The 22,684-nt window shown below is 35.6% G+C and overlaps 1 protein-coding gene across 3 annotated transcripts in view; it reads left to right on the top strand.

The window, feature by feature from the left end:
- The window catches only part of HGF (hepatocyte growth factor), an 83,201-nt gene that overhangs the window by 25,387 nt on the left and 35,130 nt on the right, over window positions 1–22,684 (top strand). For 2 of the 3 annotated variants that reach the window (XM_060020335.1, XM_060020337.1), the window contains 3 exons: window positions 1,538–1,680; window positions 7,645–7,765; window positions 9,161–9,279. In XM_060020335.1, the coding sequence (XP_059876318.1) occupies window positions 1,538–1,680; window positions 7,645–7,765; window positions 9,161–9,279 (383 nt within the window). The remainder of the gene's footprint in view (window positions 1–1,537; window positions 1,681–7,644; window positions 7,766–9,160; window positions 9,280–22,684) is intronic. The other variant, XM_060020336.1, reaches the window with a different exon arrangement.

Raw genomic sequence — 22,684 nt, 5'->3', positions numbered from 1 at the left:
CCAATATTTAAAATGCTAGTGAAGTAGGGATATAAACTCTTTATGTAAAGACATTTTGGCATTTCATGTTTATAATACTTAATAGATATCTTGAAAATGTTTGGTTAGTAGTAAGTCTCTTGGACTCTTTATTTTTGACCAATAATTTACATTTTCTGAGCACTTAACTCTGGTGTATTTCCTGTCCAAATTAAATAATTTCATTGCAAAATGTTGCTTGGTACCCAAGGCATGTCCATATTTATTTTATGCCACAGCAAAACAAAAATGATTATTTCTTAACTAGAGGTTTCAGTGGGTAGGAAACATATTTGAATGGTATTTACTGAGAGACTAAGATCTTTGGACTTCACTGTAATTTAAGTACCATTTAGATCTCAGAGGTCAGTAAAAGTAGAAATTAAGCTTTATAGCAAAAATTGAACTGAATATTGAAAATGTAACTGGATTTTCAAAAAGAAGTGCTTACTAATGTTACCTATAGATATATATTGTTTACTTATGCTTTTTTTGTGTGCAGTCTAGCAGACACTTGCAGCATCATTGAGGCCAAGGTACAAGCAGTACAAAAGAATAAAAAGGGCTTTGAACTCTTCTGCTCTTATGTTGAAGTACTGTGTGCTGGTAACAAAATTATAACCAGGGCATTAGACATTTTAAATGAAGGTAATATATTGCAGTCTGCATGCAATGGCCAACTATTATGAACTAAACCTGAAAGCACCAAGCCCCAGTCACAGGGAAAACTTTTAAAATTTTTAACGAGAATAAGCATTTCTGTTTTTTACTATGACAGTCTAAAGACTACTAAGTGGAGTGTGCTTAATAACAGATGGAGTTTATTAAGTGTCAATTACTCTCTCATCTCTTTGAACTTCTCGAAACAACCACATAGGTGTAAGATGTTATAAGTTATGGTTATACTCAGTGTATAGGTAAGCTAGTAGGCTGAAAGAGGCTAAATTGCCCGCTGGGGTTTCCAGTTAGTAAGACAGAGCTGAAATTTGAGTCCAGATTCAATTTGTTTCTAGACCCTTTGTTCCTGTTACTTTATCAATCTATTTCTCAATTGTGCAGAAAAATGGGGGGCTATCATTCATAAGAAAAGCAATAAACAAACAAATAATTATCTCAGATAAGCAGTGTAATAGTGAGATTTCAAGGTCTAGGGCAGTGTTTCTGCAGTCCTCTCCTAAGTGGCTTTCCTCAATCATTTGCTGCCTTTGAGTGGAACTTTGAAATTGTGGCTCAACCAATGTCAATTAGGCTCTAGAATGATTGGCTCTTAGTGAATCCAGAGATGAATCATTCTTAAGGCTGCTGAATACGAGAATTCAGTTAGGTAAATGTCTATAAAATTTAAGTATCTTAAGCATAGATGGAAATGACAGAATTCAAGTTAATATCTATGGAGGTCTGAGATAGAATAAAGGATTTCTCCACTTTTGGGAAAACATACCCACTAGTTAGTAAAATTAATAGCCCCCCCCAAAAGTTGCATGCTCTTATACTGTAATGATTATCATTTTAAAACTAGCTTTTTGCCTTCGAGCTATCGGGGTAAAGACCTACAGGAAAACTACTGTCGAAATCCTCGAGGGGAAGAAGGGGGACCTTGGTGTTTCACAAGCAATCCAGAGGTACGCTACGAAGTCTGTGACATTCCTCAGTGTTCAGAAGGTAAATGAACCTGAATGCCATGTGGGGCACTCTGCTCTCCCTTTGTGTAAAACTGCAACTCACATTAAAGGTTAACAGAATTGAATCAAATCACAATGAATATGATGTTCATTCAATTGCAACTATAGATCATAATTCGAGCATTTTTATAGGATGTTTTAAAAACTGATTATCATCAGATTAATGCAAAATAATGGAGCAAGTTATCAGTTTGAATTTCAAAAGAGCCTGAGGTATCTCTTTGGGGAGAGTAAAAGTTTGGGCTTCCTCATCTGCTGTTTTGAGCTCATAATAGCTCAAAATCTGCTCCCATACATCACCTGAAAGGAGCAGAATGACACTTAGCCCTTTATGAGTAACGCTAATTCTACTCATCCAGAACCCACTTCTGCAGAAGTTTTGTCAAAGCTATTTTGAAGTGGTGTGGCAAGGGTATACGGACCCAGAAGAGAATAAAGGAAGGGGGTCACTGAAAGTCCGAGTGCCCTGTGTGTGTTTTGGTGAACCAAATTTGATACATAGTCTGGAACTGAATACCATTCAGCATGGTACCTGAAGAGATCAAAACAGTAGATCACAGGCTGTATGGAAGGCAGGCACTCTAAACCCAGGTCTGTGTCTGCACCTCCTCTCACAGCATGAAAGGGCACTGTCCTTACTTTTACAGTGGAAACTGAATGACGGGCAAGAAGGAAGAGTAACCATTTCAGCATTGTATATGGTTTCATTTTTCTTGGTTATCTGGCTACTGAATAGCTGGCTTTTTAGTTCTGTCAGAAACTAAAATACTGAAAATCAAAATGAAACATGGATTGAATTCTGATCAAAATTTAGTAGCATTTTGAAGTACCTGGGGTGGGGATTACGGCTGGAATGCTGTCCAATTTTTATAGTAAGGTATTTTACCTGTTTGTTATTAACCAGATATTTTTTGAACTATTTCTTCCATAATATTCATTAAGTATTAGGTTGATATTTATCACATAAAAAGGCCATTGTTAGCTAACTGTCACAGAGAAGGTGAATTTGTTTTCTGTTGTTAGTTAATTTAACATTCTTGAATTCATGTGCTAGAGCCAGTTCCATCTGTTTGTAAATTCTTACTTTCCATTCCATATCATATTCTGTTCACTATAACTTCTTCATTGTTTTTCTTTTCTTTTAAAAATAATAAACTGATCTGTGATAACGTTATGAATGTCTGTTTTGTATGAATAAGTCTGTAATGTTTGTCTTAAATTTACACATGGAAGAAAACCCTACTTTTAGGGAACTCTCCGCTATCACAGTTTTCTGAGGTTGAAAGTTATTGGCAAGGAGTTTTCTTTATTGGTTTTGTTTGATCTGGGACAGTGTTTACAAGGGAAGGTAAACCGGTCAAACTTTAAACAGTTTAGCATTTACCTTGCCTGCCTAGTCTGTGGGAATGTGATTTTTCAACCCCTGATTTAAAAGAAGAACCTTCATCAAACTATATTGGCATATATCTAAAATGACAGGCAATGTAGAATAAATGTGATAAAAAATAAATGCTTGGAAAAATTTCTGGTATTCCTTAGCTCATTAGAGTATACGTCCCTAATATTTTTTAATGATTTGAGGTCATCGCACCTCCCTTAGAAAAGGGCATTGATCATTAGTATGAATGGCACATGATGCTATTGGTCACGGTGGCATTAAAGGTTGCAGATATGCTTTTTCTGGAAACAACTAGAAGTCTGAAAGAGTAGAATAACCCTCCTGTGAGAGAAGTAAACCAACACCTGTCCTATAGGCTAAACATATTTCAGGGACTGTGAATTGAGCTGTCATATTTAAATTCATGCTAACATAAACAATGTTTTAGCAGGATTTTAATGAAGAGGATCTAAAATAAGAAGAAGCATTGTCAATACATTAATGAAGAAAAATAGCTATTTATAAAATGGGTAATAAAAAATATACAAAATAATGTTGATATGATGTAAATTTCTCTTAAAATACATATATGAGGAAAAAGCCTCAAAATCCACAATGCTTAAATAGTGTGATGGGTGAGACATTTTAATCTATGGATATTGTAAATGTCAAGTTCCAAAGGTTATATTATTATGGATGAAATATTAATGATCACATCATTTTGTATATTTTAAAATTAAATAAGAAAAGTATGTGGTCAACTTTGGACTGTTCTTTGGAAAAGGACAAGTAGAACAGTATATATTTTTTGAAAATTTTTTAACTATATTAAAATATTTGCTAAATAATCACCTGAAATTTGTCTGCAATTTTGGTTCATAAAAATATATCTGGTATTTAAAGATTAAAATTATTTTCTTTTAATTTAAACCTTTGAAATATATAAAGCATTCCAAAATGAATACTCGTTTATCACATTTAGAACCTTACATAATTATGTAAGAAAATATTACTATTAATGTTTAATTCAAAGATTATGGAAAACAGAGGTATATAAAATTTGACTTCTTGCTTTAACATTTGCTTGGGATTTAAAAGAAAGCAATCACTAATCACTGAAACAGATTTTTTAAATGATAAATATTCAAGTAAATGCATTTTATTAAGCCATAATCATTATTTTTAAATACCTTACACTTAAAATACCAAATAATACTGCCATAACTTTAAATGTGTAATTCCATACTCTGTGTGGCAAAAGACTTTTAAAAACAAAGATTTAAAGAAAACTATTATTTATAAATGTGGATTTGTGAGACTATTCATATTTTAAACATTCAGTTTTGCTGAAGTAATCATTAGAGTGGATTTGTCTGAGAGATATTTTCAAAATAGCTGTTATAGTCTGTAAACCCAGATCACTTGTGGTTTTATGATTGATAAAAATGGAACACAGTAATTTTTGAGTTTAGTTAGTATATGAGAAAGGTGTTAAATTAATCCTAGTTATATTACAATTAATGTGTAGTTTTGGGGGTTTTCTATTAACAATTAGAGCAGAACTATAATTAGAAAAAGGTATTCATTTACTTATGAATATAAACATTTATTTAGTTTGAGCTTTTGTGAACTGGGACAGTATTTTGCTTTTGTTTGTTTTTTTTTAAGGGAAGAACTTGCTGGAATGGTTAAATAATACACTGGCAACAATAGAGAGAGGCAAAAGGAAATACAGCAGGAGGTGCAGTCCTCACCCTCTTGCACTCCTATATAGATAATGCTTTCACCTGAGTCCTTGGTAGGTAGGTGGACTTGGTTTCCACCTATACGGCTTGACTTTGAGCTGGGAAAACTTAAAAGAGTCTTAGAATTCTTGAAGTTTGAGAAGTAAATATGAGTTCAAAATTTGCCTTTCTCAAAGTAATTTTTATGACTAAATTGATGGTTTGATGCAATGGAGAAACCACAAATTTTTCATCCTTGAATAAGATGGCCAGTCTCGTTTCTCCTAGCCCCCAGTAGGTGAGAATCCAACAGGCGGGCAACCTACTGCTATAAACAGGAGCGAAGAGGGTAATGAGGACAATACTGAGCAAAGGCAGGGAGACTGACTTTCTAAAAGTTTTGCTTTCAGCCTATCTTAAAGTATGACCAGTAAGCATGTGTAGGAAACAAGTTAAAATATGTAGAACAAAGAGGCAATTAGGGAGAATGGAAAGAGCGCTGGACTGTGGGTCAGAGGACCTATGTTCCAGGCACAGATCTGGCATTTTCTGTTTTAGGTAAGTCCCTTAAAACTTTTGTGAGCCTTGTTTTCCTCACTGCAAGGGTCAAATGATTTCTTATATGTTAAAATTACTGAATAATCAAAGAATATGTAACTATAATATACTTAGCATCTCAGTCCTATCGCAGGATTCACTTAATTCCCACCCCAACAGCAACTTTCATTGCCTTCGAAAACCTAACATTCTTTGGGTTAACTTTTATTATTTTTCAATCTCATTAGTTCTGCACCTGCATTCATAACTCTCTCTTCACTTCACTATAAACAGCATACTAATTTATGTTTCTGTACCGTTTATGTTATTTTGCCCCTTTGTAGTTTATCCACATCTTATCCATCCTTCAAGGTCTAAGTAAAATCCATTCTCTCCTAAAAGCCAAACACTAAGCACTTTCAGAATTGAATAAATTATCTACAAACTTGCTACTCAATGTGAGGTCCAAGGACCAGCATCACCATCATCCTCTGGGAGCTTGTTATTAATGTCCCAGTCCTGACTCACTGAATCAGAACTTGCCCTTTATTTAACAAGATCTCAAAGTAACTTTTATGCACATTAAAGTTTGGAGAAGCACTGATCTACCGCTCATGCTGGAAAGCAGTCACCTTACAGAATCACCTGTTTCATTTGTGTAGCTATGTTTCCTTAAGAAAATTAAAAATTCTAAAGTTTCAGGAGAAGTGTTTTTAAATAATGCCCCAACACAGTTTCCCGGAAAATACTTTTATTCACTCTAATTAGAAAAGGATATACTCTTATAAACTGCATTTTCTGACTGAGACAAAATAGGTGTATTTTGATTCCCGAGTACTATACAAGATTAGAAATTGTACGCATGGATATTTTATCCCCTTATTTGTGATCACAGGATTCTATTCTACTCTTTCATTCAATACAAAGGAGCAAACAACAATGATCAATGTTGTATCGTTTTCTGTGAACATATCAAACCTTGCATTCTTTTTAAAATGGGAACTAAGTTTGTACCCCCATTCAGATGGAAAGCTGAAATGTGATACTACATAACCTATGTGGGATTGACCTTGGCCAACCAGAGCACCTTTATCGGTATGCTTTTGGATCCCTGTCATTTATATTTCAGGAGCTTACTGACTGTTGTCTGGGGGATCTCAGTATCAAATGAGAGGAAGCTGAATTGGTCCCTTGTCTTAGTTCATAGATCAACCTGCACGAAAAGAAGCAGATGGATCAGGCCAAATGGTTTCATGTTTTAGGGATTTAGTTATTAACGGCCTATTAGGTTATAAAAATCAAAGTTCAAAAGTGACGATTCTAATAATATATCCCGAACTTCTACAAATACTCATTAGGCTAGATCCCGGTGGATAAAACTAAACACTGATATCTTTTCCCACTTCAGCTAATGTTAGACAATCAGTAATCACGAGATACAAATGATGTGTTTGGGGAAGTTTGCCGGATCTGTAGGAAAGCCAAGCAATGATTTATTCCACAGGATGCCTGCCGTGCTACAAATCAACCTGTCCATTTGAGAAGCCTTATTTTCAGCTAGTTGATGTGATTCAGAGTTTTCAGTGTGGTATAAGAGGCCAGCCAGAAGAGAACTATTAATTAACTTCACAGAGTCATCAGCAATATCCAGCATAATTAGATCAACTTACACATTTTAAAAACAGTGAGTACAAGAAGTTCAATAGCAGGTCATGTTCTATCCTAAGCTAGATAAGTATGCAAATCTGCTCAGTTATTCGATGTGGATACTCACTGATAGAAAGGAACCGTGATTTCATCCTGTAAAATATTCACATTCTCAGATCTGTCTGGTCCTGATCTTGGCATTAACTGTAGAAGTATGATGTGTACTCATTTTAAATTGTGTATTTTCTGTGTATGTGTTGCAGGGTAAGTTGAGAGAAGAGCACTATCGTGTTGACAGTATAGATATTGAGAGCCCTGGCATTTTAGAACAACAAAGGGAAAATCCCCAAGAATTTTCAGTTTCTAGGTACCTTTTGGACAGTTATGAAAAAATTAGAAAGGCAGCATCTTGGCCCTATGGTAAATCTGTATGACACTAACTACAAAATTCCCATTTAAACTGTATGAAAAGTTCAGTAGGGAGTATTTTATAGCACTATTAATGGATATTAAGCCCTAATTTAAAGTTAAAAGGGTATATAAGTTTTTCTAAAAATATCCTTGCTAAATAGGTGATTTACTGTTCTTTAAATGGAACAGTGGTGTTCTTGATTTTGCTGTCAGAAGCAATTAACATGCCATGCTTTAATTTTATTAGTTGAATGCATGACCTGCAATGGGGAAAGTTATCGAGGTCCCATGGATCATACAGAATCAGGCAAGATTTGTCAGCGCTGGGATCATCAGACGCCACATCGGCATAAATTCTTGCCAGAAAGGTAAAATACCACCAAATCCTGCGTCCAGTGATTCTATTTACAAACTGTTATTTGCCCCATGGCAAGTTACCATGGAAATTCTCTTGATATAATGTTTTCCTGATAGTCTTGGGGCACAGGGATTTATGATGAGGTATATGAGAGTGCTGGCTTCACCTCCAACTGGGCTTGGCTGACTAGGTTAAGAGTCCCTGAAATCAGGATGGTCCTGAACACAGAAGCATCAGTGGCTGGAGAAGGAAAACAGTAATAGAAGCTTCCTCTTTCCCTTCCACAGCAGCAAAAAGAGAAAAGCTCATTCAATAATAAGCACTTTGACAGGCCCAAGCTGGGGAGGGCGGCATTACTGTTAAATAAAAGTGAATGTGAATCTCCTTCTAATGCCACACCTTCCGTGACTTAGGTAAAGTGGGGTCAATGTGTGACACCGTGATGCAGGTCATGCCCATAGAGAGGGAATGAAAGGTGGAGCAAACAATTCTTTGGCTGCTTTCTTGTGGTGGATTTTGAAGTTGCCCATCTGGAAAAGTCAGGCAACCAAGTCTACTTTTCTCCTCAGGAGTAGGTTTTGAGTTTAAATGGTTTAAAAATTATGTGTATTTTCGCCCATTCATTTCACAGGCAACATTTTAGTTGAAAAAAATTTTTCCTTCTTTTTATTATAAAGAATAAAAATACAAATAACTACAGAAGAAGGTCTATCCCCACCTTTCTTCTGAAATTGCTGAAAGGTGTTTTTTCTTTCTTCTTTCTCTTTTTGTCTTGCTCTTCTAGATGAAATTAAAACTGCTTTGTTTTTTAGTGCATCTCTTGTCTTTTAAGTGAGAGCAGAAGGAATATGGTAGCAATTAAAAACAACTCACCAATTCAGGACCCTGTTAATTTAAAGGGAGGTGGGTATAGAGAAAGTGGTGTGATGGAGTGTGTCTCTAGCTCTGCTGGAGGTGAGGGCATGACCTAGGAAGACTCTAGCTCTAAAATTGAGCTATCATTAGTAACATAGCTATTGAAACCTAACTTTCAGTTTGAACTTTAAGTCTGCCCTAGAAGAGGACCTGTTTTCTTAATGAGCATTCTACACGAGGTCATGTTTATGTAATCTGTCCTTAATTGGGCTTTGTAAGAAGGGGATTCAGTTTGGGACCTCAACCAGTGGACCGGTGCCAAGTGGACCTAACTTATTAGCAAAGGGGATGGTACTCTAGCCTTAGTAGAATATGCACAGTAATAGATTCAGCAGTTAATGATTAGCAGTCCTTGTAAGGCAAAACATAGAAAATCTCTTCTTTCCTCAGCTAACAGTATCCGAGCTAAGTCAAAAGTTATTTTGTGAGCTGAGAGCTGGGTGGTGTTCCAGGCAGATTTACATGACACTTTTCTTGGTGTGGTTTGCAGATATCCCGACAAGGGCTTTGATGATAATTATTGCCGCAATCCTGATGGCAAGCCGAGGCCATGGTGCTATACTCTTGACCTTGACACCCCCTGGGAGTACTGTGCAATTAAAATGTGCGGTAAGTTAGGGTCAAATTTATTGCTTCCTTTTCCTCTCACAGACTGGATCTAAGCAGGCGATTATTAGTGAGACAGGTTAACAACTATTTTACTTGATACTTTAACGTGTATAGGTTTTAACATTTTTAGAATGTGTTACATAATCCTACGCAATCTTTTCCATTTTCAGAGAGCCATTATTTTGAAAGAGATACACACACAAGTGCACACGTACACACAAAACATTTATACTTATGGTAAAGACAAACATTCTCATGTTACCAAGAAAAAGGGAAAAAAAATCTACAGAGGGAGGAAAATGATCAGGGATTATGTGCAGTATCATAATGTCATTAGGGCCATAAGAGCTAGGACCTCGGATTCTTACCTTCCAATCCTGTATCCTTTCCCTACCTATCCTCCCAGACATAACATGAGCTGTCAACTGACTATGCAGATCTTGTGGTGAATGACAGAGGCTGCAATGTAGAAAACTAAGTCTAACAGAAGCTTCTCACAGACATCTTTAATCTCTAGTAGCTGATCCTCACCTCTCTGGCTGTCCTTATAACAGCCTGCATTCTCTTTCAACCTGTTTTTTTTTTTTTGAGGTACGTGGGCCTCTCACTGCTGTGGCCTCTCCCATTGCGGAGCACAGGCTCCGGACGCGCAGGCTCAGCGGCCATGGCTCACGGGCCCAGCCGCTCTGCGGCATGTGGGATCTCCCCGGACCGGGGCACGAACCTGTGTCCCCTGCATCGGCAGGTGGACTCTCAACCACTGCGCCACCAGGGAAGCCCTCAACCTGTTTTTTAGCAGTCCTACTATCCTTCTACATACTGGCCTTTACCCAACTTTCCTGAGTTTATGATAAAAGCTTCTTTTCTTACTTGCTTTGTGATATCCCTTTAAATCTTGGTCCTCTCCTCCACAGTTAACTCACACACTTTTATTCTTCTCTGAAATAATCCTGGATAATAATTAGACATAAACATGCTTTTATTTCTATGTGTACAGTCTTATGTTTTCAACTGGATCCTAAAATGCTTTCAAATCAGAATTGCATAAATTTAGTAAGGTGGAATCATGTTATAAATTGGCTGGCTAATATAAAGATATGTATATCTAGAGAGAAAAATGTAAAGACATACAATCAGGTACCAGCACCCAGAATGATAAATGTACAACTATGAGGCTATGGATAGGGATTTGCATATTTCCCTAGATTGGCATGATGAGGCTCTTTCTTTGAACAGACTTATTCAGTATTATCTACACTATGATACTGCCAAGGTAAATATCTCTCCACTTAGACCTGCTAATAAAAGGAAATGTTTTGGACGACTCAAATAAAGCCCACAGAAAGGAGATGTGTCTGGCATATGTGAAATAACTGCAGAATCTGGAAGGCTCTCAATGTGAACACAGTGTTCCAAGGAAATTGAACCATCTGTTTGGTTCTTTAAAATAAGGGATGACTCTTGTGACAGTGTTTCTCTGTATAGATTGGTTAGTTCAACTCAATGAGTTTTTAAATCTTGTTAATGTGTCCATAATTCTAGACCAGCTAGGTACAATAAACCAATAGTTTCCCCTCCATTTTTCTTTTTGTGTGTGTTTTAGGCACTCAAAAATCATCTCTGGAATAAGACCAGTATAAACAGACACACACACACGCACACATACACACACTCACATGCATATTCACGGGCACGTTCACCTTTCAACTGGCATGCATAAGACTGGCTATTTTTAAAAGACATTGGGAGAGGAAAAAAATAGAATGAATATGACACTTCTAACTATTAGATAAATTTCTTTTTCTTTTCTGTCCACATTTAGCTATTTATACAACTAACGTGCAACAATTCTGATGGCTTTTTTAAACAGAGGGTGATGTTTATAGGATGCTAATTCTGAGAAAATGGTGGCAGAATTTGTGACCCAAACCTATATACAGTATATAGTATATACAACCTATATAGTACATACAACCTATATAGTATTAATATATACAACCTATATACAGTATATAGTATATACAACATGATGATTAGGGGGTGCTGAACCTCCTGGGTTCCTCTGTATCCGTGAGTTCATCCAACCTTGGGATCATGTAGTACTATAGCATTTACTATAGAAAAAAAACAGCGTATAAGTGGGCCCATGCAGTTCAAACCCATGCTGTTAAAGGGTCAATTGTAGTTAAGATAAAAATATTTTCAGCTTTGGGAATATTTTAAAAATGTTTTATTACAGGACAGATTTTAGTTTCTAATTTATATAGAGAGACTATATTTTTATTAAAATTAATGAAATAAAGTGACATTCAGGAATTTTGGAAAGCATAAGAGAGAATGTCTTCCAGATATTTTGGCTTATACATATAGTAAAGGCTACAGTGCAAAACTAAGGAATTTGGTGATGGTTTCAATTGTGTATTAATTTTCGATTGCTGCATAACAAATTATCAAAAACTTGGTAGCTTAAAATAACACATATTTCTTATCTCATGGTTTCTGTGGGTCAGGAGTCAAGACATGAGTCAGGTGTGTCCTCTGCTTAGGATCTTACAAGGCCACAGTCCTGGTGCCCACCAGACCTATTGTCTCATCTAAGACTTGGTGTCCCATTCCAATATTCTAATTCAGTTTCTTGTGGTTGTAGTGCTGAGATCCTCAACTCCTGGATACTGCCTGATGTTTCCTACCACATGACCCTATCCACAATATGGCAGTTTAATTCTTCAAGGCCAACAGGATAGCTTTCTGTTACTTTCAACCTCTGACCTCTGCACCCTCTTCCATTTATTTATTAAGAATATTTTTCAAAGGTATTAAAATTTTATAAGCCAACTTTACCCAAGATTCTGCACTGGGAATGAATGTCAAAAGGACTTGTTCAGAAATCATATCCTTTAGAACTTCCATATAATTTCTTTCCCCTTAACACAGAGTTGTGAAAGGTAAAAATAACAGTGTTTTGTTTTCCTGGGAAAATAGTATATCTTTATTTGGGAAATGATTGAAAAATAACTGGTCAGTTTTTGCCTCCACACTGTGATTCAATGCAGAAGGCTCTGCACCTGCTTTTAAAGAGCTCACCTGATTAGGTCAGGCCCACCCAAGGAAGTCTTCCTTTAATTAATTTCAGGTCAACTGACTGGGAACTTTAACTACGTCTACAAAGTCTCTTCACTTTTGTGGTACAACATAAACTAATTACAGGAGTGGCTCTCCCATTATATTCACAAGTTCTACCCGCACACAAGGGGAGGGGATTACAGAGTTTACATCAGTGGATAGGAATCTTAGGGGTGTATTAGAATTCTGTATACCACACACATATTTACATGCACTAGTTGTAAGAGAATATTGATTGTCACTTTTTATTTGTATCATTTGATTCTTCGGTGAGCTTTCTGGTTTTGTCTCAGTCCCAATTGCTTGAATTCATTCTGAGTTTTCAATATGTTTGAAGAAAAGAATAGAGTTTATGATTGTGTCACTTGTCTCCTCTAAAGCTGAAGGGGAATTTTAAAACTCTTTTTTAAAATTATATAATAACTGTATAAGAAGGTTATAATTGCTACCATTTATTTAACATCTACAGAAAGGTGCTTTCCATCTACTGTCAATAATCCTTATTTCAATTGTACAAAATGTGATTAGGTAGGCCAGTGAGAAAGGTGTGCAAAGACATGATGGGTGAAGCAGAACGGCAATATTCAAGACATGGTAATTAGGTTGATATGGGTAGGGATGGGGTAAAGACAGAGAAATGGAAGAAGATAAGAAAAATAAGATTGACGTGAGGCAGATGAAGTAAGATCCAAGAGTAGCCCATCCAGTTGCCATGAGAAACACCGAAAAATTAAGCAGGGAGAGTGGTCTTATCTGATTTGTCATCTAGAACAGTAGCTTCCAAATCGGTATCGATGAAACCCCGGGGAACACAAAGACTGTCCTAGGGGTTTATGGGCATGGATAGGTTAAAGGGCTGAAATTCCAGCTCCTAGTTTTCTATATGAATTCTTTTCCAAAGTCTTCTGCTTGAGATGCATGTGTTCCCAAGGAGTCAGTCAAGTTCAACTTCCTCCCTGCCCATTGACAACTGCCCTTTGCTACTTTATTGAAAAAAGCCAAACTGCTAATCCTTCCTGAATATTAATGTGGTGCACTGTCCTGGGGACACTAAACAAAGAGACCTTTGAAAATACTATATATTAATGCTGTTTATCATTTACGTTCTGCTAATAATTGTATAACTCTATCCATAACATGTATACATATATATGTATAATTGTGTGTTTGTGGCTGTGTGTGTGTTTAGTACAGTGTACATTTATCTCTTAGAATTTTGTGGTCACAAGAAATTTTTTAAAAATTTAAGTATATAAAAATCTTTCAGGAAAGTATGATAGGTGAGGAATAAAAGATTCTCCAACATAAAATAAAATACATTACACTAAAATAACATTCTGTGGGTAAAGTGGAATGGAAAAATGATTCAAGGAGAAAAAGAACTTGATAATGTACATTTTATCCAGAAAAAGGTACAGGTATCAAATCACTGTGGTATTTAGAGTCCATTAAATCCATTTAGAAGAGTGATATAAAAATTTTCAATTTAAAACTATCGATAGTTAAAACATGCTAGAAACCACATCTTTTGCAGCTATTTAAACTTAGCACAAAAAATGTAGATGTCAACTTTAAAAACAAGAGAGGGAATATAAATATTTTTTCAAAATTATTTTAGTAACAGGAGCAAAAACAAAAACAAATTAAAGAAACCAACAACATTTGAAGACTACTGGTCCAGAAGAATTACTATGTATTCTGGGTAATTAGCATGGAGGCCGGTGCATCTGATAAGAGTTCATTTTAACAGGCAAGTAAGAAAGAGAATGTGAACTAAGGCAGTAAGCAGGGACAAAACAATGTGGAGGAGGATGTGAGCAATATTAAAGAGTTAGAATGTCCCATATATAATGATGAATTGGATAATGTGGGAAATGAGAGGGAAAAGGTAAAGTCTAATATTCTTCCTAAGTTATTGGGTAGATGATACATATTTAAGAGAGGTATAAATTTGAGGAGAAAGATAATAAGTTTGGTTCTGCTTATATTGAGATGCAGGTGCTTCATGTTTGTGCTCAAAGTACATCTAAGTTCAGTCTTCCCTGAAGGTCATGCAGAGTCATAAGTGAATGTGATAGCAGAAGCCTTGGACATAGTAGCAATCCCAGGAAGCATAGAGAGAGCATAATGAGTTTTTGCCCCTTTTCTACAGAATTCATTAAATAAATATTTGTTGAATAGCTCTTATACATCACATGCTTTTCTAGTTGCTGGGAACTTTCCTAGAAGTGAACAAAACAGACCAAGATCTATGATAAAATTAAAATTTCAGAATTTTAGCATGAACTAGTAAAGTAAAAGCTGACACTGCCTTGACACTGGGCTGTTTACACCAGATCCAGAATTGAATACTGCTCTCAATTCCTTTTATTTGTTAAAAAGCTGAATGAACTACAAATTTATTCTTGTCACTTTGCTTCCAACTTTCAATCTTACAATTAGTATAACACTGAAAGTGAAGGATGAACATTGCTCATCCCCTGACAAGTGTGTAGCAGGGTATTCTGGGACAGGCCTTCTCAGTCCTCCTTCACACCATGTTCTTCAGAAGGTGATGTCTACCTAAATGGCAGCAGCCCACACATATTCTGGCTGTGTAACTTTTAACAGACTTCCAAGAATATGAAATTTTAAGACACTGCAAACATATAGCAAGATTGGAAGTCCCATGCAGTGCTTAAATGAAGTACTGATATTTTTATGGTTTTCCCCTATAATAATAATTTCATATTCTGAATAAGAGTTTGTTCTATACATTAGTTCACTGCTTTTCAGAGAGAAATAATATTTGTTGGGACTAATCGTGCTTTTCTGAAGTGAACTTTAGTAGCTATTTGGCAACTGAAAAGCTAACTTGTGGTTAATGTCCCTTATCTTGTGGTTGATGTCCCTTAGATATCCCATTGAGTATTTAAATCAGTTGGACTGAAGATATCTTTACACATTATTGAGAACCCCAAATTGTCTGCATGGGTTACATGAATCAATATCTACTGTATTGGAAATTAAACCATAAATTAAAAAACATTTAATTCATTAAAAATAATAAGCTCATTGGATATTAATAAATATAACATTTTAAAAGAAAAATAACTATTTTTTTCAGAAAAATAGGGAGGACAATGACGTTGCTTTAGATTTTTTGTAAATTTCTTTAATGTTACCTTAATTAGAAGTCGATAGCTGAGTGTCTCATATTTGCTTCTGCATTCAGTCTTTTGGGATATCATACATCAAGTGCAACTGGAAATTCCACTGTAAAAAGGACAAGTGACATCTTAGCATTGTTATGAAAACAGTTTTGACCTCCTAGATCCCTGAAAAGATCTCTGGAACCCCAGGTATCCCTCTGAGAACAACTTTCTTGCTACATGTCATACGTGTAAGGCTGATGTCCCATTAAAGTACACCTGCTAGGATATACCTGTTGGCTGTTCCAATTGTTCCCCACCTTTTACCACCGGCAACTTGCCTGGTTGGAGACTTTTATCATTTATTATCTATTTCTCTGATTTCCTTCATTTATCCTATAGGATGGTCTAATCTGCTTTTTTTAAGCTCTCTTTTGCATGATTGGTACCACCATTTACACAGTTTAAAACCCAAAAGCCTAGAACAATCCTAAACATGCTCTTTCCTTCACTCCTCACATTTGATCCATCATTAAGTCCTGTCAATTTTATTTTCTATGTATCTATCAAATCTCCATTTCACTTCATCACTGTCTCCTTTATCCAAGACAGCATTATTTTCATCTTGAATATTTGGGTGGCCTTCTGAGTGGAGCTATATCCACGTTCACCAGCTTTTCCCTCCAATCCCTTCTCCACACTGCAAACAGGATGACATTTAAAAAAAAATCTGAATATATCATTCCCTATGCCTAGCATACCACACACATACACAACAGTTTAAAACTCTTTAATCATTTTCTTTGATCTTAGGACACAGACAAAACAAAACCATCCTTTACTCCTCCACCCCTATCTTTAGCCTCATATACATTTCTCTCCATGCTCTCTGTTCCAGCCAGAATAGTTTTCTCCCTGTACCTCATATTTTCCATATTCTCATTATAGTTCCTTCACCCCTGCCATCTCCTCTCCCCTGAAAAATTTCCTCTTCCTTCCTCACCTAGTTGACAGCTACCCATTGTTCAAATTTCAAGTCAGTTATCATTTCTTCATTTGACTTCCCCTGACTCGGTCAAATTCCTTATTGTATATTTATAGCAACATAAACCTCTCCTTCCATGTACTTCTCAGAATTTGGTTTTTACATTTATTTCTGAAGTTATTTGGTTAATAGCTGTCTCTATCAAAATTTGTAAGCTCCAAAAGAGTAAGGACCAGGTCGTTTTTGTATTCCACAGAGTTACCACATTGCCTTGCACGTGACAGGAGTTCAATAAGTCTTTGTTGAATGAACCACGGTTACCTTCCTGCTCAGTGGTAGTTTTCATTTTCTTTTAGTGTCTCCTGGAATTTCTTCTATGCTTCTTGATTTTCATATGAAAACTTGGCTTTTCCCAAACATTGCCAACCAGGAAGATTTGCTTCATACCTTCTTCCCATCACCTCAACTCATTGTCAGTTTTCATGCTTCCATGAGCTAGTCTTGTTCCTTCATTGCTTGATGTCTTGATGGCTTTTCATTCAACAAAATAAACAAATCTTGTCATATTTTACCTTATTTTTCACTTCCTCTTTCTTTTCCTTCTTATTTTTTAAACTTCTAGATATGTAAGTGTCCACAGCCATTTTATATTTTTAAGAGCTTTACTGAGGTATAATTGATATGTCAAAACATCACATATTTAATGTACACAGTTTGATAGGTTTGAACATATGCATACACCCATGAATCCATCTCCACAATCAAAGATTATAACCATATTCATCACCTGCAAACATTTCCTCCTGCCCCCTCTTGCCTTTGTGTGTGTGTGGTAAGAATACAACTCTCTTAACAACTGTTTAGTATACAACACAGTATTGCTAACTATAGGTACTATGTACAACATAGTATAGTAGATCTACTATACATAGTAGATCTCTAAAACTTATTCATCTTGCATAACTGAAACTTTATTACCTGTTGAACAACTCTCCACTGCAGAAGTGTGGCCGAGGCAGATCTTTGATAGTTAAGATTTCTATCAAAATTATCATTGTGGACTGAATTGTGCTCCCCAGCACCCACAATTCATATATTGAATTCTAAGCCCTGAATGCATTTGGAGCTAGGGCTTTTAGTAGATAATAAAGGATAATGAAGTACAATGGCGGGATCCTAATCCAATGGGATTTGTAGTCTTATAAGTAGAGGATGAGAGTGATCTCTCTCTCCATACCATATGAGGACATAGCAGAAAGGTATGTCTATACCTACATCTACAAGCCAGGAAGAGAACTCTCACCAGGAACCATTGGCTGCCACCTTAATCTTGGACTTTACAGCTCCCAGAATTATGAGAAAATATATTACTGTTGTTTAAGTCACCCAGTCTTATTTTGTTACAGTAGCTTAAGAAGATATGTTGCCATTGGTACTACATAAAAATAATCCTTCCTCCTAGTAACTAGTGTACACTGGCATCATTTTAAAGGAATATGTAACATTTTAAACTTCAGTGTCTTTGTGTGTTGGGAAAATAATTTTAGCAAATTATTTTCTTTCTTAAAGAAAGCTGATTATTTCTCTAAATTTTATTAATTCATCCAAGGCCAGAACAGAGATTCATAGAAATATAATCCTCTTATTGTATTCTGTGTCAGGAAAAAACAATGCTATCAATATCCTTTCTCAAGGGAAAGATCTTGTATTGGAGGTCTTTTCCAAGTCATCTTCTAAGGAGTAAGAGTATAGGATTGAAGACCTTTCATGAAAGTCTTGTCTTTTGAGTATTTTATACCAGAAACGTCTTGGATAAAGTCCAGAGAAAAGTTTCAGACAGGAATCCCAGGTCCACATGGAAAGAAAACGTGCAAGCAATTTGAGGTTTGTGCTTTGGAGGTCTTTATACTATTTTCCCACATCAATTTTAAAACAAGAAGCTCTTTAAATTTACATTGAGCCTGATCCTGCCCTCTGTGGCCCAAAGAGCACAAGTCTGTTGATGGGAGAGTAGCTTTACACACTGTTCTAAATATCCAGGGACCATCATAAAGTAAATCCTATATTTCAGTTGCTCTTCAGTAGCTGGGAATAAGAAGTGGGTTGGGTTGAATTATTCCAAGAATAATCAGGTATTGTTCTTAACTACAGGCAAAAGAATAGCAATAGCTTGTCACCACTAAGAAATCCAGGTTTTTTGGAGGGTTAAGGGGACAGTAAACATAAGGATTTACTTATTGTCCATGTAAAGCTTATGGATCCCTAGGTGTGGTTTTCTGTAATATACATTTGCACTCACATTCTCCAGTTGCCATTCACGGACCTCTGTCAGGGCCTTGTGGCCTCTCCGCAAGGATTTGGCTAGTCTTTCATAGAGAAAAAGGTTCGATTTATTCTATGTTGTCTTGTTGTGTTGATCTCTTTCTGTTAGGGGGCAAGAGGGTCTTCCCAACAATTACATAACAGTTAATGTTCATTCTCTCAACAAATGTATTCAAACCTTAAAGTTCTCTACCAAATAGTAGAGCAATCAGATCATAGCAGGTCCACACCAGCAAAGTGAAATTAGTGTTCCAAGAGGTAACCATTATATTTGATCATGTTCTAACAGGACAGTGAAAAATTTCAAGAGCAAATGTTGTTTTCTTTAAAGCATTTCCAAATAGAAAACTTCATGTCAGTCATGAAAGAAAAACATTCCTTCACTCACAGGCCACTGAGGATCATATAAATATCTTTGCATCTGCTTCCAAAGGGTGACCACCACTGACACCCCTGGCAAAATGTTTTGTGAGGAACTCTCAGAAGAGTTCCTGGTATTTTCACTGTGAGCTTGGTAGACATACTTGCAAAAACATTTGTGGATGCGGGGATGCAGTATTTTAAAAACATGTTGCTTTGGCTAAACTTGATAATCTTCAGCTGATATTGGGGATGTTTCTGTGTTTCTTTAACTCTTCACTAGGCCACTGGAGACTCTTCAGAGCCTTCCCTTTTTCAGGTCTCATGTTTAAGTATTAAGTCCAAAGGAATAGCTTTCCCAACATTTAATAGCCCTTTCCCAATCAATTGGCATGAAACATTTGTTTTGTTTTGGCACCAAATTTTGATGTTTATATAGTGGGACAGCTGAAGGAGTCTGTTTTATTGCGGTTCAGGAATAATTCCTTTTGTTCGAATCATAAGTATTCAAGCAGGCAACAAAGATCAGACATTTATATCAAAGTTAAATGGTCTATGGACAAATCATTCATCATGGTCCCCATCAGATAATATTTATTAAACAGCTGCATGAAGTCGCAAAATAACTCTTACTAATTGATGAAAACTGTAGTTACCTTGTTGTACTAATATATCTTTTTTTGCCTATATTATTTATTCTATACATTACCACCAGAATTATGTAGCTTTTGTTTATGGGGTTACTTTTAGCAGCTGAATGTGAAATGGGATAAATACAGATGCACTAACTTCAGAGGGTACTTTTTAAATAAAGAAAAATACTATGTGAATACTGCTAGTTTGTAGTTAAAATCAAAATAAATATTTCCACTGAATTAAAACACAACAATAAGTAACATTGTCAAGTTGTTTTAGTTATATATTTCAAAGTTACAGATGCTTATTAAAATGAGACAAAAATAATAATATTATTTAGATTCTTTACATCTTGATAGGGCCTGACTTAGTCAGCTCAGGCTACTATAACAGGATACCAAAGACAGGGTGGATTCTAAACAACAGAAATGTATTTCACATAGATCTGGAGGCTGAGAAGTCCAAGATCAAGGTGACAGCAGGTTTGGTGTCTGGAGAGAGCCTGATTCCTGGTTCACAGATGGTTCACACTTTGCCCTGTGTCCTCATATGGTAGAAGGAGCAAGGAAGCTCTGCAGGGTCTCTTTTATAAGGGTACTAATCCCATTTATGAAGGCTTTGCCCTTACAACCTAAACATTTACCAAAGGGTCCAACTCCTAATACCATAACATGGGGATTAGGATTTCAACATATGAATTTGAGGAAGACACAAACATTCAGTTTATAGCAAGGCCTAATGAAAATTTGTATTTATTCTGTACAATATTGTATTTTATTAATGTGCAGTAATTCTTTGTATTCTGTAATTTTTGTAATTTCAAAAGGTTCTAGTTTCCACCTCCAAATTAGAATCTGTTAAATAATCCAAATTATTTAATCCAAATCCAAAATTTTGGTTTTCAATCTAACCATTTTAACTTACATTGTCTTTTAGTGAATATTTAGTGACCCCCTTAAAATAAGTTTATATCATAAGTTTTAAAATATAATAATGAAAGTTTAGAAAAAAATCTTTGACATAATTGTTCAAATGAGGATTTCACTTTTAAAGTGAAAGATTCTTTAATTAAATCTTGCTGGGAACCTCTGCAGTTGAGATGCAAAGTTAGTACAACAATTCAGATCTCTGAACTTGACACTGAAATTTTAGTGTATCAATCAGCAGTGAAATATTTTCCTCAGTATTCTTATATAGGTACTCTTTTCTCTGACCTAAGGTTTTTGTAATATAGATATTTCTTTTCACAGGGACTCCTAAAATTTGAAAACTTTACCCTTAAATTAGAAAAATTTTAATCTTCTACTAGCTTTTAAATTGTATCATTCCTCTTTTTTCATTGTTTAGGTTGATGTATGGAAAATCATACTAGAGTCCAAGGAGCTCGGTGTGTTAATCTCTGATGGGCTTAGCCTTGAACTAGATACTTAGTGAAATGTGATAGGCCCATATCTAGCCAAAGGTGGCCCTGGTTGACTCATCAAGACTGGATCCTTTGGTTACAAGTTCACAGTGCTAAAACAGTACTGAGAAGAATGGATCAGTAATACACGAATAAAACAAAACACACACAAATAACTAAGAAAGTAAGAGAGCTGTAGTACCCAAGTCAGGCAATGAAATCTGTGATTAGTGGAAGTGCTTTTGCTCTGGCTGCCCTAACTCTGACCTTCCTCCCATTGTCAGTATTCTGAGTCCTAACTGAGGTCACAAATTTGCTGCCCAGGAGCTTGTACCCAAGAAGTGGGGGAATCAAAACTTTTCTTCTTAAAATGTTAAGCTAATCAATTGATAGATTCCTGGGGACATTCGTTTTGTCTTCTTTCACATTATAGTTTTACAATTAGAATGATATATGTCAGTACAAGCTTGAACTTTTTCCTGTTTTACAGTTGTCACCCTTTAAAGACTTCCCACACATACTCATTTTCCTCAAATCATGTAACAATCAACTCAAATCATCAGAAAAATAGCTTAGTAGCATTTGTTTTAATGAAATATAGTTCTAACCCTCAGAACCTATGAAATCCATCTTATTTTCTATTTCATCAAAGAACTTCAGGTAATATTAAAATCGTAATGAACTTGGTTAAACAGCACCAACTTCTTCTATAGAAGTCATTTCTCTCAGTCCAAAAGTTTTGTTCTTCCTAAATCAATATATATTACAAATATCAATACATATAAATTCTCTAAGCCATCAACTCTCAATAACCATTCTATAGGTCAATCTCTGGACATTTTCTCATGTCCATTTGAATTTCCTTTTAATTTAGGATATTTCTGAGCTGCATTTCTATTCCCTAAAGTAGATACATAAGAAATAAAAACACATTTTAAGATGAGCTGAAGAAGAGATTTGTTTTTAAAAAGAAGAGTTATTAAAAGGGCAATTTTTGGAAATCTGTACATAAAACATTCTAGTGATTGGGATGGTCATTAATTAATCCTTTTTTTCCCACAAAACTTCACAGAATAACTCCAAACTTAGGCTCTACTTAGTTTGCATGGGACTCAATGAAATAAAGCATTCAGCCACATAAGGTAGTAATTATTTGTAAGAAAGAAAGAAATTTAAAATAAAGTTAAAGAGCCACTTTAAAAGAATTTACACCATTAAATATGGAACACTATTATAGACATCCCTAGCCTCTGAAGGCATGTCTAATTCTAACCTCTCCTTTGGAGAAATGATGCACCGAATTCCAGAATGGGTGAATCAAAGACATTTATTTATTCACTTCTTAAACTATCCTAGAGGCTGTCAACTTGAGTTTTATGCAGAGGCACCTTGAATAACCATTTAGGTTATAAAGGTAATTGGGGAGTTTACATGGAAACAAACATT

This window comes from Delphinus delphis, chromosome 9 (assembly GCF_949987515.2).
Source record: "Delphinus delphis chromosome 9, mDelDel1.2, whole genome shotgun sequence".
In the NCBI taxonomy this organism is placed as follows: Eukaryota; Metazoa; Chordata; class Mammalia; order Artiodactyla; family Delphinidae; genus Delphinus; species Delphinus delphis.
Note: the sequence above shows the minus strand (reverse complement) of the source record. Positions and strands in the feature narration are given on the sequence as shown.